The sequence below is a fragment of the Thunnus albacares genome, chromosome 4 (assembly GCF_914725855.1).
Source record: "Thunnus albacares chromosome 4, fThuAlb1.1, whole genome shotgun sequence".
NCBI lineage: Eukaryota > Metazoa > Chordata > Actinopteri > Scombriformes > Scombridae > Thunnus > Thunnus albacares.
In genome coordinates this window covers 17,110,661-17,129,154 of record NC_058109.1, presented here as the reverse complement: position 1 = coordinate 17,129,154, position 18,494 = coordinate 17,110,661, and the positions used below count along the sequence as shown (strand labels likewise).

The 18,494-nt window shown below is 39.0% G+C and overlaps 2 protein-coding genes and 1 long non-coding RNA gene across 6 annotated transcripts; 2 read left to right on the top strand and 1 right to left on the bottom strand.

The window, feature by feature from the left end:
- Positions 1-173: 173 nt before the first annotated feature.
- On the top strand, positions 174-7,753 carry si:dkey-183j2.10 (glutamate receptor U1). 3 transcript variants are annotated; one of them, XM_044349961.1, is made up of 11 exons: positions 174-2,831; positions 3,270-3,346; positions 3,522-3,610; positions 4,782-4,813; positions 4,912-5,091; positions 5,282-5,505; positions 5,698-5,795; positions 5,993-6,210; positions 6,337-6,556; positions 6,655-6,899; positions 7,171-7,753. In XM_044349961.1, exons 3-11 carry the CDS (start codon positions 3,526-3,528, stop codon positions 7,273-7,275), a joined length of 1,407 nt encoding a protein of 468 aa, XP_044205896.1. In that variant the 5' UTR covers positions 174-2,831; positions 3,270-3,346; positions 3,522-3,525; the 3' UTR covers positions 7,276-7,753. The 3 variants fall into 3 exon arrangements, with proteins under 3 accessions (XP_044205896.1, XP_044205897.1, XP_044205895.1); XM_044349962.1 differs by having other exon boundaries at positions 174-3,346; positions 4,791-4,813; XM_044349960.1 differs by having other exon boundaries at positions 174-3,346.
- plch2b (phospholipase C, eta 2b) lies at positions 7,536-18,454 on the bottom strand. 2 transcript variants are annotated; one of them, XM_044349959.1, is made up of 21 exons: positions 17,134-18,454; positions 15,878-16,024; positions 14,757-15,000; positions 14,455-14,584; positions 13,542-13,712; positions 12,796-12,889; positions 12,444-12,647; positions 12,205-12,325; positions 11,945-12,116; positions 11,743-11,853; positions 11,564-11,647; positions 11,310-11,407; positions 11,131-11,219; positions 10,820-11,005; positions 10,594-10,701; positions 10,387-10,511; positions 10,174-10,258; positions 9,940-10,086; positions 9,169-9,248; positions 8,014-9,082; positions 7,762-7,879 (listed from the first exon to the last, which is right to left on the bottom strand). In XM_044349959.1, the coding sequence occupies exons 1-21, from the start codon at positions 17,483-17,485 to the stop codon at positions 7,863-7,865; spliced, it is 3,834 nt and encodes a 1,277-aa protein (XP_044205894.1). In that variant the 5' UTR covers positions 17,486-18,454; the 3' UTR covers positions 7,762-7,862. The 2 variants fall into 2 exon arrangements, with proteins under 2 accessions (XP_044205893.1, XP_044205894.1); XM_044349958.1 differs by lacking the exons at positions 14,455-14,584; positions 14,757-15,000; positions 15,878-16,024; positions 17,134-18,454 and adding an exon at positions 13,840-13,998 and having other exon boundaries at positions 7,536-7,879.
- LOC122981304 lies at positions 12,447-14,726 on the top strand. Its single transcript, XR_006403209.1, has 3 exons — positions 12,447-12,525; positions 13,560-13,622; positions 14,565-14,726. It is a non-coding gene; the product is annotated as an uncharacterized LOC122981304 (long non-coding RNA).
- Positions 18,455-18,494: the final 40 nt, after the last annotated feature.

The window sequence follows — 18,494 nt, the reverse complement described above, 5'->3', positions numbered from 1 at the left end:
TGTTTCTAGGGAACAATCCAATTTTTATCGAAATACTCATAAACACATTAGTGTGTCTTTTTATGTACATCAGAACCAGAAACAGGTTTATTGGCAAGTAGGTTTGCACACACAAGGAATTTGCCTTGGTGTTGTGGTACGTAACAGTAAAAAATATACACAAAATTAAATAATCCTAAATAATATAACCCGAGAAAGAGAGACATTTACAATAAATAATATGTAAAATATATTCCAAGTCAGAAGAACTGCTATAGGTTAAAATTTTAAATTGAGGAGAATTAAATGAAATGTACAAAATATTGTTATTATTACTATTAATAATAATAATAATAATAACAATAATTCAAGTTAGGTTAATGTAACGGGTCATGTCATCATAAATCACAGATGTGCAAGTACAAGATTATGAGATTTCACATTATCTACGTTGTAGGTTTGCAATTTTCCTGATTAATAAGGCTAGAGCCAGAGCCATGACTTTAGATATACTGAGGTCATATCTGACTTACTCAGTTAACCTTTCAATTATATTGTCTGTAGATTTTATCCCCACTATGAAGATCATTCTTGATTTTGGCAGTAGTAGCTTTAACAGTTCCCACTCAAGGTCCACTTCAGGGCTGCAACTAATGGTCATTTTCATCGTTAACTAATCTGCTGATTATTTTCTCAATCAATTAAATGTCAAAAATTTTTGAAAATTGTGAAAATTGCTTGTTATGTCCGACCAGCTGTCCAAAACCCAAATATATTCAGTTTACTATCATAAATGACAAAGAAGCAAATCCTCACATTTGAGAAGGTGGAAGTAGTGAGTGATTTTTGTTGACTGAAACAATGAATTCATTATCAAAGTAGTTGCATTTTGACTTTCTGTTGAGACTTGACTTGACTTTTCTCAGTCGTTATGGAGATAGATGTGTTGACATGCCAGCTCAGTTATGTTTTCATCTTTGCTAATGACTTTTTTTTCTTTTTCCCACCCTCAACTTTATTGAAAACAGTCAAATTCAAAAAACAGTACATAAACAAGATGAATAACAAAAAGAGGAAACAAAGTGCCAGAGAAAAAAAAGTTTTTTTTAAAAGCTTTTTACTTTCAATAAAAACAAAATAATACACAAGAGGAGGAAAACATAACTAAAGGGGTACAGATATAATTCAAGTAACATTAGTCAGTAATTTTGTATATTTTAAATTAATTGTTTGGGTTTACATCCTATAATTACAGACAAATTCTAAACTTTTATTTAAGAAAACTGATTCCGATATTCTTCCAATATAATATTCTTGTGTATTTTTAAATGTTACCTTTTTATGCAAGACAATAATAAGTTTAAAAGAAGGGACAGTGTATTTCTCCACCAGAATTATAGTCCTGGCAATGTGGACAATTCTTTGAAAGAGGATTAAGATTAGAATGGCGGGAATAAATATGATGTGAAGTGGAAGTTATAGAGTGTCTTCAGGAATCATGACCTCAATACATTATTTCTAAAATCCTACCTACATCACTCACGTAGACTCTTTATACTTCCATCAGCTGACTTAACAAAAAATAATCCCATTAGAGTAAGTGTATCTAATTGTATGACCTCATGTTTCAGTTTGTATTAGATTTGTCAGTAATATTATGGGTGTTATGAGGACAACAATGTGGTCAAAGCCAACAATGATTTTTGCTAAATTAAGTTCATTCACTGGCAGGAGTTGATGCATTTACTTCAAATTACAGGATGATCATATGCCAGTGCAGAGCTACAATCATTTCATCATGTCAGCAGCCTTTTGTTGAATATATAATTTCTTATTTTATAGTCTGCATTGTTCCAGTTGAAACTGCAAAACACAGATTGATCGCTGTGTTTGCTGATCACTGATTAACTCATTTATTCTGGTTACTAGTTTTACCACATGAGCTATAAAATGCCTGCTGAGCTCACAAAGAGACTGATTTATTAAAATGTCTCACTATAGGAACAATTCCTGTTGCCTGAACACTCAAATTGATTTATTAATGTTAAGCTATATCATGTTTTTCACAGCCTTCCATTGTAACTTGAATTTATAATGTAATATATAATATACAAAATCATTTGAGCTACTAAATTGTCAGAATTTCTGACCGTAAATCATATACAGTATTAACTCTAAGATTATAACTTTCAGACTGTTTGTTATTAACCTGCAGCCATATTGCCTGTTGGTTCAAACATTAATGATAAAATACAAATGAAAAAAAAAACAAACATTGCATTTAACATTGTATTTATTTGCATGTCTACCATCTGCTTTTGATTACTATTTTGTAAGTATTAAAAAAAAATTAAACCATCCTTTAAAATATATTCCCAGTCAGGTCAGTCATCCACAAAACCAAACCAGACAAGGAGGACTGTATCAAATATTGATTTGGGAGCTCTACAGAAGAAACAACCCTTTGCTACCTGTTAGCTTTAGAGGGTTTAGTAGTTTTATCTTTGCCCATGCTACAATAAAGGCTTTCTTACTTATTCAACACTTAACTGAACTTCAGCCAAAATACCAAAAAGATGTGCTATGTTTGGTTCTCTGCATGAATATATCTATTTTATTCTTTCTGTGTAGCAACATTTTGATTATTCTCCAGGGCTTCACATGATTTTAGTCAGTCAATTCTGTGGGTCGATTTTCCCTTTTATAGTGTTTTGGTGAAAAAACAGAGAGTTTACTGTAAGGCTGCAAAAACTAATGTTGTTGTTTTTTTTTCTTATGAGCGTTTGATGTCTTGCAGAAACATCTCCAAATGCATCTCAAACACAAGTAACACCCCACCCATATTGTTGTTGGTCCGTTTAATTCATGCAAGTTACACATGCGCATGTAAAACATTGTACAATGTTTATGGCTTTTTGCAATGTAAATGGCTTTTTAAAATATAGCTTTACACAGTGTACGAGAGCTGCTACTTGCTTCAGGAGCTTCAAATATTAAACTTTGTTTACATGTATGTAAATATCATGCAAACTATGATCAATAGCAATACAAGGATAATATTAATATTCTGACATAAGATGATGATGAATCATTTGTATTAGTAACATATGGTCATTTTGTTCATTTAAATTACAGTTTTATTCCATGTTTGATGCTAAATATTCGCACTAAAATCCTGCTACATTTTCCCCCACCCCTTCAAATTTCACCCACATTCTCCACCCACCAAAACTTCATTGGCTGTTTTATCACATTTGAATCTGGAAACTTCGGATCACGCTGTATCACAGTCGAGCTCACTGGGGTCTGTCTGAAGCCTGACGTGCCAATCCAGCAGTCGCATCTTGGACTCTTTTCAGGTGCCGTGGTAAGAACATCCATCACGTTTCTTCACACTGACTGTCAGTTATTTTCTTTTAATTACTTAATATTTTGATTTGACACAGGTCTTTGCATTTGTATTAAGAAAAGTCTTAATTTACCTTTATTGTAGTTTATCCATTTGATGCACTACTAACCACTAATTGTCTTTTTATAACTAGAAGGATGCAAACTAAGACAGTCAGGATGCTGTTCGGCCTCTTTGTATTATCTGCTGGATTCTTCTTCAATGTGGGAATTTGCACTGCAGGTAAGGAACTTGTTGCAGAAATAGTACTAACACACTTACCAAACCTGACCTGATCCGTTTTTATCTCAAACTGTAATGAACGTGAGTGTGCACTTATGTAGAAGATGGTCTGGTTAACACCATAAGAACGTTCAAAAAACATGTTTTATCTGTGGATACTGATATGTCAAAGTTTGACCCGGTCACTGCATTTGTAATTCAGTATGTGGCAACTTGCTTTTTTTCTCTGCCAAATTCCTCGTGTTTTCACTGCGGGATTTAGTTGAAATTTCTCAGGCTTGAAAAGACATAAATACATAAACTGTCAGCTCAGTTCAGCATCAAAGTGTAGCGCCACATCCTGTCCAACTCTTGTAGAAAAACAGAAAAGGAAGCAAGCCAGTTGACATTCTCAAAAAAAAATGGTAATAAATCAACTCTATGGAGCAAACAAAGGCCCTGTGTTTCAGAGAAGCCAAAAAGTGACAGGGGCTTGAAGAGCTTGTATACGTGTCATCTTTTGAAAAGGAGGATCTGATGGTTGTCAGGATCACCCCGTGGTGATGGATCCCCAAGGCCTTGGCCTGAATCAAGGCTTTTGATACTCTTTGACTTCCCTCCCATCTCACAGTGCCATGGCATTGAGAGTCTTTGAATCAACACGCTGCTCTAAATAGATTGTGTTCTACAAACTGTTTTCAAGGAGGAGACGAGAGCAGCCAGATCTGTAGGATACCGGAAGCCAGTTGTGACTAGAAGGTCAATACATGCGCCCTGAAATTCACCTCAAACATCTCTGCATGTCAGAGTAAAATCTAAGGATGGCCAGCGCACAAAGAAGTCTTTGATTTCGCTAAATTTAGGATGGACTTCAGCTGTGAAGAACTTTTGAGAGAGAAAAAAATATTTCATTGGCTCTGTTACTTTAATGTTTTCCGATTATTTACTCCAGTAATTCCCCTTAAATTGAACCAATGTGTGGTTCATCACAGTCCTTCCCAGATTTGTCCTATTTGAAGATTTTTTTAGAGTCTTTTAGAGAAAAGCCAGAAAAAATAAACACGTCTGTAGCTGATATTTATTTTTTCTTATTCCTTTAATCATCTACTGACCTTCCTTCCTGACTTTCAAATATTTACCGTGCTTGTATCTAAAAGTTAACATGTTCCTTACTTTTTCCCCTGAACATCAGTGCCGTCAGAGCTGAGAATTACAACGATAAAGGTAGTTCATTTGTTTATGTCAAGCCTATTGTAACTCTGAATACAAAATAAACGATAATAGAAATTCCACTGATTATCTTTTAACATATTTCCATTTAGCAAGAGCCGTATACAATGTCCAAAGGCTCACAACTGGAAGGCTTTTGTATGGACCTGCTGTCTGAAATTGCCAAGAAGCTGGGCTTCAAGTACAAAGTGCAGCTGGTAAGAGACAGTTCATACGGCCGACAGGATGAGAGTGGGAACTGGAATGGGATGATCGGAGAGGTGGTGAGAGGGGTGAGTACATGACAGCGGACATTTGGAGGGGTCAAAGGGCAGCTTGAATATCCCAACTGGCATATGTGACTCATGATCAATGCATTAAAAATACAGGTATATGTGTAACCTTAACAGGGATGTTATTGGTAAAAATATTGAATTACTTAATATATCTTACATGTCAACTATATTTTTGGATTCTTTACAGGAGGCAGACCTTGCAATTGCTCCGCTGACTCTCACTGCAGCTCGGGAGAAAGCGGTGGGGATGACCAAACCATTCATGCAGACAGGAATCAGCATTCTGCTGAGGAAGGACATCTCAGAGGGAGCAGGCTTCTTTGATTTCCTGACCCCCTTTACAGCAGAGACTTGGGTCGGCATACTAATTGCCTACCTGGGGACAGCTGCTTGCATCTTTATAGTTGCCAGGTTGGTGATGCAAGTAGTGTCATTCTTTTAAAAAGTGATAATTATTATTTATTTATGGATGTTTACTGATGTGCTGTGAATTTAATTGTGAATTTCTACTTCATGTTTGTGGATATTTCCACATATTTTGCTGGCAGTGGAATCCCTTTGAGTGCTGTCACATTAATAATTAATATTTTTATGCAAATACAGACTCAGCCCATGTGAGTGGAGTCAGCCTCAGAGTGAGCAGAACAGATTCAGTCTCATCCACAGCCTCTGGTACACAGCTGGAGCTCTGACTCTGCAAGGTAAAAAGCAAACACTTTGTATGTCAAAACAATACAAGAAATAGAGAGGAGAATCTTCACACTCAACTAAATTTCTCACTTGCTGTTCTTTTTTTCTCTCAGATTTCTTTTAGATTATTCATATTTTTTTCTTTCTGCAAAATTTCTCCCTCTTAGCGTTTGACTTTTTTTTTTTTTTTCTTTTTTTGTGTTGTCAGGTGCTGGTCCTCACCCCAGAGCTCTTTCAGGACGTGTCATCTGCTGCAGCTGGTGGTTATTTTCCATTGTCCTCTTGGCTTGTTATTTCTCTAATCTCAGCTCCTCTAAGAGCTCTGAGTCCACTCACCTGACGGTGAAAGGGTTTGAGGACTTGGCCAATCAGGACACAATTCAGTATGGCTGCCTGGCTGGCTCCTCCACACTTGCTTTCTTCAGGGTAAATATGAGGATCTTTATCTCCTTGTAGTTAAGATTGAAAGACAGTTTGTACATTGGATCACTGATGGATCACTTATCTCACAGCTGTTTCTATTCTCTTTTATTCTTTTTTTCCTTCATCCAGAATTCAAACAACCCCGTGTACCGCAGAATCCATGAACACATGGAGAGGACTAAGAGCTTTGTGTCATCTATGGATGAAGGAATCCGGCGTGCAAAAGAGGGCAACTATGCCTTTATTGGAGAGTCTGTCTCTCTGGACTTGGCAGTAGCACGCCATTGTGAACTGGTCAGAGCTCATGAAGTCATTGGCATGAGGGGATATAGCATCGCTGCCCCACTCGGTGAGGCTACTCAGTTTGGAACCTCAGTAAACATGAAATTTTAAAAAAAGATGTTAAAATGGTATAATTAACATGTCAAAACTATCAATTTCCTTAAGGCTCTCCCATCATAAAGAACCTCAGTATTGCAATCCTACAACTGAGCGAGGCAGGAGAGCTGGCATACCTGAGAAGCAAGTGGTGGGCCAGCAGCTGCATGGCAGGCAAGGCCAAGTCTTCAGCTGTGCAGCCGCACAGTCTCAAGGGGATGTTTCTGATTCTTTCCCTGGGCCTGGGGCTGGGAACACTGCTGGCTGTCCTGGAGCTCACCTCCAGGAGCCGCAGCAGTGCAGCGGACCAGAGGGTACGTGCAAACGCATACACAAATCACTTCTGTCAGCCGAAAAAACTCCTCAGTGTTTTCAAACTAAACCAAACAGTCTTGTCTTTAGCTTGTATTTGAGTTTTTCCAATAGGATTTTAGATTGTCCTCAGATGGTTTTCACATCAGCTTTAGAACAAAATGCAAAAGACACACACAGACTCAGACATTCATACTCGCTCACGTACACACCCATGTTTACACTGAATTCTTGATCATATTGAAATGTTTTGTTTCACTGTCTTTCCCCCAGAAAACCTGCTGCACTGTCCTGACTGAGGAACTCAGTCTGCGCCTGAGGAACAACAATGCAAACAAACCCCAGGAAGCTGCAGATAAAGATAAAGAAAAGGCATAGAAACATCCTAGAAACATTGATAAGTCTGAAAATTGTGTTTTCTTTTAACTTTTAATTTTTTTGGGATTGAGAGTTGTTTCAGAATTTATCCTAATATTTGACAGAAACATTAACTTAATTGTAGGTTTTATTTTTTCTGACTTGTGTAGATACATCATATAAAAAATAAAATATATTACATTTAAAATTAAAATAAAAAACTCACATTTTTATTAAAATAATAATTTTATTGATTTTCAAATACGAACTCTAAAATTTCACCGAAAAAGCAAACATTAAAGTTTGAATATTATAAAAATAACTGTTGAAATGATCAATTTTATACTTGAAAAATGAAAAGGTGACTAATAAATAGTGATGTGTGACTCTGCATCTTGCTGTTTTGTACAGTTGGCAATGTCATCATCATGCATAAAAACTGTGTTGTGTGTAAACATTCCAGCACATCTAAAGTAATAAAAACTGTCTAATTGTGTAATTCTGCATCAGCGCTGCTTTGTGACTCCTTCATCTTTTTTGTCTTCTCAAACCTCCTTTTTGTTGCTCTTCTTCATCATCTTCTGAAGAATCTTGATGGTGTCACAAATCTAAACTGTGGTTTGATCTAGAAAATAAAACAGTACAAATAAAAGTGTCATTTAATACAGCCACATAAGAGAGAGAAACACAGTAACTTTTGCAATTGCAATGTTTCATTTTACCTCTGCAAATATGATTCAAAAATCATCCATGACTCACCATCTAGAAAAAGCGGTGATTTACAGCGGATCTCTCTCATCTTCTGATCAAAAAGGGCCTTCATCTCCCTCTGCAAGGTGCCCTCGCGATGCTCTGTGCCAGCTGGCACACAGGAGGGCACAAACTCCAGACTGTCAGTGCTGCCATCGCTGCTGGATGTGCTGTCGGACAGGCAGAGACCGTTGGGTATCGGTCTCACCTGTTTGCTGTAACTGCCGTAGCTTTGTGCTCGCTGTGCCTGCCACTGGGAAGCAAGCTTGCGGTTCACCATGGGTGTATGAGGGGAGGTAGTTGGTTTTCGAGGGCAACTACGTGAGCGGGCCTTTGTTCGAATTGGGGTGGACGGTCTGGGGGTGGCTGGAGCCTCCAAAGTCCGTCTGACCCTGGCCGGGGATGATGGAGGGATAAGTGGAGAGGATTTGGCTTGAGGCTGTGGCACGGACTGGGGCTCAGGGACTGAATCAGTTTCTGTTGGTTGATCTGGTTCAGGGGTAGTTTCCTTGTCTGGCTCTGTTTCTGTTGGTAATTCCTCATATGGTTCAGGCTGCTCTGGTTCAATTTTCTGAACTGTCTGCTGCTCAGCGCAGTTTATTTGTGGTGATTTGGGTTCATTCTCCAACTCAGCTTGAATTGGATTTTGGCTGTCAGGGGCAGGACTATCAGGACAGGAAGCCTGGGAAGAGGTCTCAAGGTCAAAGCTATCTGCTATCACACGGGGAGCCACCACCACGTGGTGCGAGTCAGTGGAGGACATCCGGCTGAAGATCCCTCTCCTTGTCTCTGGTGGTTCATGAATTTTAACTCTGTGAGCACGCTTCACTGGCTCACTCATGGCCAATTTGTGGATGGCAGCCTTGGCTGCTGGCCCTTGCACAAGAAAAGACATTTCTCCATTCCTGCTGTCCTGTGAGATGGAGTCTAAATCCTTGCGGAAGTAGAGATTACGTCCGTCTTCTGAGGACTGCACGGAGAAGTCTACAGAAGGATGCCTCTGATGACCCTTGATATGTTTCTGGGCTGCTTTTTGGATGTGTTTCCTGGCCACTTTCACAGCATTTGTGGCCTTAATCTATTTTATAAAAGACACCGAATGTTTTAAAGATTGATGAAATTAAAGATGAAATTAAATGTGTTAGTTTATTTGAAGTAGCTTACCTTTCCTGTCATATCAATGATGGCGACATGAACAAAGATGGACGACTCTGCCATCCCTTCCAGGTACACATGCCGATAACCTACAAGTTTAGCATCAGAAGAATCATGTTAACTCATGACATATGTCATACGAATGTCTCATCAGAAAAGATATTTTGAAAACACAAACAAGCTCTGTAGCTCTGTGATGTTTTGTTTCTTTAAACTGAATACAGTTGAAACTATAACAAATTAAACTTAAAGTCCCCATCCACTCAAGAATTTTGCTCTTTGTTACTTCACTCGGATGTTTTACCTGCACTGTGTTTGACACTGGAGAGCTGTGTTAGGGGAAAATTTTCTCTGTGTAAGTTAAATTTAAGATGAGTACAAATGAGCATTATTTTGTGACATCACAACTAGTTTGGCAGCCAATCATGGACCAATATACAACTGTATATGTGTCAATTTGAACCTTGAAGCCTCCAGCCCCCACACACTTAGAACTGACTTCTCAGTGAAGTAGGAGACATCTTGTGTCCAGTAGTTAAACTTTTGAAACAAAAAATAATTGCCTATATTCTGGATTTTTCAACATGACAGAAGGATCAGATGTGCTTTTAAGAATTTTTAACTAATTAATTTAACTTTTAGTTGGGAAAATCATAACAGATACACATTGTTCAGTGTCTGGAGTGGATCTTTAAAGGTATTTTTTCTCTGAGCCCCCCCCCCCCCCCCCCCCCCCCCCGCCCCGAGTGTGCATAACAGATATTTTATCATGTAATCTACCTGGCATCATGCTGGTGAGAGCTACAGTCCTCTGTCCAATGAAATCTCGACCAATAGGATCATGATCCCACACTTGGAAACGCACCAGGGCGACCTGCGGCATTTGAATATTGAAGACGAGGGTCTCCTCCCACATAGGGTTGAAACCTGAATGACAGTAAAAATGGAAGTTACACAGACCGGAACAATGAAATGTTGTCACTTTGTATTCCAAGATGGATTTTGTGCACATACCGTTATCATCCACCACCCTGGTCTGCTGCTTTGTACAGTCAACAGGTAGACCGATTATCTCAACCTCCACAAAGGGGTCAATAATCTGGAGGTGCAAAAACAGATTTATGTAATTAAAAAAAGACAGACATCTCTTTTATTTTATATATTACATAATTTAAAAGGTGTATTTATAATATAGTTAAGATTATGTCTGTCATATGTTGACCTCACCTCTCCTCTGTCCCCAAACATAGAGTCTTTGGGTTTGGGAAGCTGCTGTCCACTGATGATCTTCAGCACTAACTGAGTCTTTCTGTGTCCTGGTAGAGAATCCTCCATAGTGGGGTTAAAGGCACCTGAGGAAAACCAAGAAAATTTACCACCTCCTCACACCGGGACAGTTGCCACTCATGCTGCACAATCTGCATATATGCATACCTTTATACATGCATTTAGGCTTCAGAATATATCCGCAGTTTCCATTGCTTGAAAACTTGGCTCGGTTCAGTTCAAGCATACGTCCCTCCGTTTGGTAATTCATTGCAACTAAAATGAAATGTTAACATATGTTATACACAAATGAAAAGCTGCTACGACACCAAACAGACCTCTCATTGTAATTTTGAAAAAGTAGGAAGTATTATAGCTTCTGTGACAGTCTTACCCATATGGCATCCTGCATTCCAGTATGGTTGTGGGTTGAAGTTGCTGGAGTCGACTCTGTAGTTGGACGGGTAGACTCTGAGCAGCTGACGTTGGTTAAAACGGACCAACTCACCCGGCTTCAGCTGTAAGATCTGGTTCATAACCGTCTCGTTGAGGGATGATACCTGCCAACTGTTCGCAAATGCTGCCAGACAGAAAAAAAACAAAAACATTAAACCTCAATTCCCCAAAACTGTGACATCCATGGTAACACATATGCAAAGATCTCAAGTTGGATGTTTACTTTACTGTGATGATGCTTGAATTTACCTTGTGTTTCTATGTCATGCACACGGACAGATTTTGTGTACTTGACCAGGTCAGACAGAGCTCGGGACAGCCTCATTGTTTTCCTCTTCCTGAGGGGAGAGTTGTAGACATACAAGTGTTATAAATAACACAGAGAAGATAAGATACCTAATACTACTCAATTCAAAGATTAGCCTTACTTGGGATGGTAAACAATTTGTGTCCTTTCCCTGCTGCCGCTGTAGTCTGATTCTCCATCAGACACAACTTTACTTTTCACTCTGATTCTCTTTTTCCTCTGAAAAAAGAGATAAGTTACTTACAGGGGAAGTTTTTTATACAACTAATCTCAACAGAAAGCTGTCACATTGATTATTTAAACTTTTTGTTCAAGCGGCAATGAAAATCATGTATTAGGAAGATGTAAAAATAGGAGAAAGTAATCAAAGCTGACCTTTCGTTTGAAGCTCCTTATGATCGATCTGGCAAATCGCCTCTTCTTTTTAGGTTGATTGGCAGAGGTAGCACTATTCTCATCCTAAAATAGTCCAACATAGTGTAAATATGTGTATTCATCAATCAATTGGTCTACCTTTCTACCTATCTATATTTTTATAGGTATCTTTCACTTGCCTGTGAGTTATCCTCTTCATCATCATCATCTTCTTCCTCGTCCCCAGTGTCTTCATCAGACACATCTCCTTCCTCTGCATCAGGATCAAGATTTGCAGGCAGCTTCTTTCCCTGAAAAACAACAACCATTTATTCAAACTTTTCATGTGTGACAGTGTTTGTCTTTTACTGCTGTATAACATGCTGTTGGAGTCAACTTTACCTTGACTAAAACTTTTCCCTTCAGGATTTCAGGGGAGGGCAGCTTCTTGCATTCATGCACATTGACGTTGGACAAGTCCAGTTTGTCCTGTAGCACCTCTTTCAGGTACTCAGCCATCTTTTTCTGCTGAGGCACAGTGCAGTGGTTCTCTATGGACAAGATCACTGGGTACCTGTGGGGGGTGGAGTGATGATACCTGAGCCACTGAGCCAGCGTGACATACAGGCATGATGATTTTTACAGGACAAAGGAGCACTTACGGTGATTTGGTGAAGGCATATTTGTTAATCGTTTCAATGACGTCTTTGAAGAGGATTTTTGATGTCAAGGTGTAACCATGATGGATAATGGGCTCCCCGTCTGGCCCATCCCAGCAGTCCACTAAAAAAAGAAAAAAGAAAGACAGAACCACAGACACAAGGATGATTGAATCACCACATCTGTACTGTCATGAAATTACAGCGATGACAGCTGAAGTTCTGTTTTTACTGGCTCTCACCCTCCACACAGCGACAGCCAGCCTGGAGAACATAGGCGTACATTTCCACTCTAGACTGAGACAACAGCTGGTCTCCTGTCAGGTAGGTGTTGTGCGATGTGGCGATGAAGTAGTTACACAGAGGCTGCGTCATGTCCTGGTTCACCTGGTTGTGATCAGGGTTGAAGATATCACCTGCAGGACTTCGCATGTAGTTGGTGAAACCTGAGGGAAGGATGTTTCAGACCCAAGTGTTTTTGTAACCATGTATGGTAATAGTCATACCTATAGTGACAGATGTGTCCCTGATGATGCTATCAATAATTGTCAGTATACATTATTAAATCAGTTGTAACAAGCAAGTTTCTCGTACCATCAATACCCAGGACCATACGCTGCAGGTTCTCAGGACATGGCTCAAATTGGGCCACTATGTCAATTAGATACTCTCTGGATAGACCTCGCATCTGCAAATAAAATAAAAACTTTTGTATCAACTAATCCAATATTTTACACACAAGGGAATAGTTCAACATTTTGCTTTCTTGCCTAGAGTTAGATAAGAGGATCAATAACACTCTCAGGTATGAAGCTACAGCCAGCAGTCGGTTAGCTTAGCTTAGCATAAAGACTGGAAACAAGGGGAAATAGCTAGCCTTGCCCTATTCAAATATGAATGCCCTATTCAAATATGAATAGGGCAAGGCTAGCCCTGCCAACACCTCTAAAACATTATATCTACTTTCCTCAATCTGTACAAACACAACAATATTTTTTGGACAGGCACTGTCTCTTATGGTTTGATTTTTGTACGGATTAAACAAATGAGACATAAAGAGTTAATTAGTGAAGTGCGGATAGGTGGATTTTGTTACCTTTGGACAGGGCCAGGCTAACTGTTTCCTCCACTTCCAGTCTTTATGCTAAGCTAAGCTAACTGGCTGCTGGTGGTAGGTTCATATATACCATATAGAGTGCGTAACTGAACTTCTCATCTAACACTCGAATAAGTGAATTTTCCAAGTATCATATTATTTCTTAAAAATATATACACACAATAGGGCAACTTTTCCACTTGGCATGAAAGATTGGTTTGAATACTTTTACACTTTGTTGTACCTTCTGTTCATTTTCCAGAAAGCGGGCAAGGTCGTGTAGATCCAGGACTTCTTTTTGATTGCTGTAGGAGATCATTATCAGGTAGAGGTCTCTGCGTGTGGAAATCATCTTATAGAACGAACAGAACTCTTCAAATCCCAGAGAGCCCTGGTTCTCGTCTGTGTCTGCTTCCTACAGATAGCCACAAAAGTATTTTATGAGCAAGGCTCTCTCAGTACTTGTGATTTCAGATAACCACCCCACCAGAAAGAAAATATGTCCCACATAGCCATCTGAAGGATATATCTCTAAAACCAACCAATATGTTGAAGTAAATTTCACAGGGACTGTCATCATCAGGAGGGGAGGACATTGAGCTTCTGAACCGATGCAATATTGCAGTGCAACAAAAGCCATCTGTTCAGCGGTGGCCATATGGCTTTCCTGTGGCACTCTCCTGCACTGTTCTACCAAAATACTGTATATACATGTTGTCTGCTAGCTCTGCCTCTGTTCTCTTGTCTGACTGCTTCTCTGGCTGAAATAATGTGATGATCACATAGGCCTCTTAAGTAAACAGCAAGGATTTTCCACCTTCTTTTAACTTAAAAGTCTTGATATTTTAATTTTCAGCCTTAGTTTTACAATGAACTAACAAACCTGTTTAGCCATTTATACCTTCTAAATCTGCTTCTTAGCTTCTCCTTATGAACTTATGTAGCTTAACACAGAGTGAATCATGTTTTGTAGCCATCTAGCCACAACTGAATGAAAAAACATTTCCAATTGTTAGGCACTGTATTAAATATACTAGATATTCAAAACCAGACATACAGAAGTATTAAACAAGCAGTGAGGTAGCTTTTATGGTGGATTATGCACATTAAATCTATTATAAATTGCATGATTAAGCTTTGAGGATATGCAGTCTTACTTGGAACATCTGCCTGACTTTCTGCTTGGGTAAATTCACGTTGAGTTTGTGGAGCAGCTGGTGAACCTCTCCAATGCTCAAGGTGCCATCTCCATTTTTGTCGGCCTCAGAGAAAGTCTGCTGTAACCACGTGAAGCTGCAGTTAAGGCTGAACTACACAGATGATGATCAGTTCAGATTTATTCTCAACATCTCACACAAATGGCCTATTTGATTTGTTTTCTTTTAAATAATCAGTTGAATATATAGTCATGTATTTGTATCATTTATAAATTAAAAATGTATGAATGTATTAAGGATATTGATCACGGGTGCGCTGCCTCCGGGCCAAACTGTCTTCATCACTAATACCAGCCATGAGGTATTTCAGCCCAGTGATCCAGGTGCGGGTCTCCTCTGCGTTGGTGGAGACCAGGTCGAGGGACTTCACACGCTCCCCGTAGTAAATGCTGAAGCAGCAGTTTGGGTCGAAGCGGTTGTCTGCGTACCGCCTGAAGATCTCTGACTTTTTCCCTTCGCAGACTTCATGGATGGAATCAATAGTTACTGAAACAGATGATCAAGAACAGTTCTGATGGTCATTTAGAGCTTGCCTTCATTTTAAATTTAGTGTTTGTTTTCTATCACTGATTCATGAAGAAACTGTTTTTCCTGTGATTATGAGCAGAACTCACTGAAAATATGATTGATGATTATTTGTAATTCTATTAAGTAAATTTCCATCAGTGTTTGAGTTTAGCACAGTATAATCTTTTGAGTAGATATCTACCAGGCTATAAATGGTGCACAATTAAATCTATTGAGTTAAGGAGTCAGTGGAATATAACTTTATTAAGCATCACTGAATCAGTAGAGATAAACATCATGACATGGACAAAAACTGATAAAATGCTACAACAAACATTTACTCAAAGTAAGTTTTGCTCAACTTCTACCCAAGTCAAACCGTGCTACTAAGCTTTCCGATTTCATAGAGGTCAAAGGTCAACACCTACAATATCACTAGTGTACAAAAACATTATGAAAAATAGAAAAAACAGGCAACTATTTAGCGTTTTAACTTTTTATAGCCTCTCTCTCCCATTAAGTCCTGTATAATAGAGTACAACCAAACTTGTATGTGCACATGTTGCTTTAATTGCCGTAACAACACACAACAAGGGGTTACAACCAAAGGTGACGTTCAATCTATTTATCTATTCCTCTCTTAATTGTTCTTAATTGTTTTTTTTTAAATCTAATTAGCATATTAGTGATGTTGATTGACTTTACAGTAGTTAGACTACTCTCTTGCCATGTGATCAGCACACAGTGACTTCATCTTGAGGGCTGCATCAAACCAAAACCAACACATATTTAACAAGTGATAAACACATATTCATCAGATGTTTGGTTCTGAAAATTCAGAACATTGATGTCTTACTTTTGGCCTTGTCATGTTTCCTGGAGGGCTGCCACCGGATGCAGGACTTGTGCTCGTCCAGGTAAAAGAATCGGACGAGTCCTTTCTTCTTTCCCTTCAGTTTGGTCATCTGAGTGCCGGTCTGCATTGTGCACATGCACCTCTCCACTTCCAGAAAGCACAAGGAGACATATTAATCATCAAGTAGCAGGTACTGTCTTAGTCAAGCTTGTCAGAAATCCACCAGGTCACATTGTAATTTATTTATTGCTAACATCAAAGGGAGACTACATATCAAATATTCAGTGTATTGTACTGTATATACAACTGTAGTGAAGAATTTCTCATTTTTCGCCATTCAACTATACTTTACATGGCATGTTTTTAAGTAAAATGTAGCATTTTTGTGGCTAAAATAGTCATTTTTCCCTTCATTTTGTCAAAAGTGCTTTATTATTATTGCAATTTCTGCTGAGAAAATTTATACTATCTGCAATACTCCAGTGCATTTGTTGTGATTTTGTGTAGGGAAGTGATAACCCTAAAATGAATCCCTGAAGCAGTCAACACAAGGATAGATTTAAAGTTGTTTATGAGATTATAGGCTGCGTCACACAGGGATTTAAGTGGCTGTATACTGTAAGTGTTAATGATGAGAGGCACTCTTGAAGGAAAAGATACTAAAAACAAAAACACAAAAATAAATTAATTATTAGTTGCATAACAGTGATTTAAGCTTTTTCTCTTCCTTTGCTGACATTTCTTGTCACTTTTGAATGGTGTGTACTCAGTGTTTGTGCTGGAGTAAAATGTCAAATCCAACAATTTTCATGCAACATTCAGGTCTTTCTTGTTCATGGTGAGGTGGTGGTGTGTGTGCTGAGAGCAGGTAACCTTTGTTTGTAATCTGAAGCTCAGATGCAAGTGACGCAACCTGGAACATCATTCAGGCTAATCCTAAAGGATTGTCTACTATCCATATGCCCATTATCTACTCACAGGCCTCTGTGCAACTCCTTTCTGTTACATGTGTTGTTCACACTTTTTGGGCGACTCTAGCAATAAAACAACATGGTTTAAGTTTCAAATTCATAGCTGCTGCTCTTAAAATGTCAAATAAATGTATTTTTTGGGTCCAGTAAGGACAAATGATTTAAAAATTCCCTCTTCAGTTTGCAGCAGATTGTAGCTCCATCAGCTAAACAACCTGTTGACATTCTGCAGTAATTTGAGAGTTTGAAGGCAAAAATATTGAATAAGTCATTGGTGAATCTTACCTATCTGACCCAGCCTCCATTTAGGCTGTGCGACCACACTGCCACCAATCCAGAAAAACTCCTCTGCAAGTCTGGAGATGGATGCTTTCTGCCAGAGTTTTGGGGAGCTCATAATGGACGGTGTGGGCGAATTTAAGGGATTTGAGGCATGCTTCGCTTCATGAGAGGAGCCCTTAGCCAGCGAGGGGGAGAACTTTCCTGATGACAGAGATCCTAATGACTGAAAGGTGGTCTTCTTAGGTGACAGAGAAGCCATTGGCGGGCTGCCGCTCAGCCCTGGAGACAAAGGTGCCATCGGTGGGGTGATGCTCATCCCTGAACTGTACATTTGAGTCCAACTCTCCTGTCCCATTCACACCACATGAACCCACCTTCCCCTCACTCTGCTGGACTCTTCAACAGAGTTTCTTGTTAGCACAGCCTCTCTCATGCAGTTTTCAAAGTGTCAGCATATCCTCCTGTCCCAGTTGAAGTCCTCCCACGTGGGATCAGGGAACAGTCTTCCCATCCTGAGGGTTCATTCCTCCTCATCCTGTGTCCAGTGATCCAGTGTAACAGCCATATAGTTTCTTCTTTATTTATTTATTTCTGCACCGAGAGAAGGCTTGAAGAAAGGAAGTGAGCAACTGGTGTCAGTCACTAAATCTTCCTCAAGCTGTAATCCTGGAGTGAGGCTTCAGCCTTGCTTTCATGGAGGGATTTTCACGCAACCAGTAAGCCTATGAGGAAAGAGAGTGGAAGAGGAGGGGTGCAAATATTCATTTAGCAACGCTTATGGCTCTCCTAATCATAATAGAGTACAGAAATTACAGTAGATTTAACAGACTGTCCTTATGATAGATAGTATAGTGATTTAATCACACTGGTGCATTTGGTAATTAACAAGCTTGAAGCCTCTACTCTTCAACTGTGTGTAATGATTTCCCCCTAGAGGCAACAGTGTGGTATACAGAGCATGTATACGTAATGTTACTATACACAAGGAGATCCACTGATATTTGGAATATATGAGTAGAGTTACTCAAAAAAGACAGAAGTGTATTTTCTATTTTAAGCTTTAAGTTTTACTTCAAAGGCTCTACACACTTGTAACAAACCCACACCCAAACATGTGTTTTCACTTATTTTTTCAAGATTTTGTGGGTATGTTTGATTGATATCTTCTTCACTCTTTTGGATGTTTTTGCAGCTGTTACAGCGGGACAACTTATAGTTATCAGTTTGCTGACTTCAAGTAATTCCCTTCATACTGCAGCTCTGTCTAATTTCAACCTGAGCAGCCATGCAAAGCGGAAAACACCTGTGTGAGTGTGCAGCGCCTTCAATGCCATCATCAGGAGCAGATAGAGGTATCAGAAAAC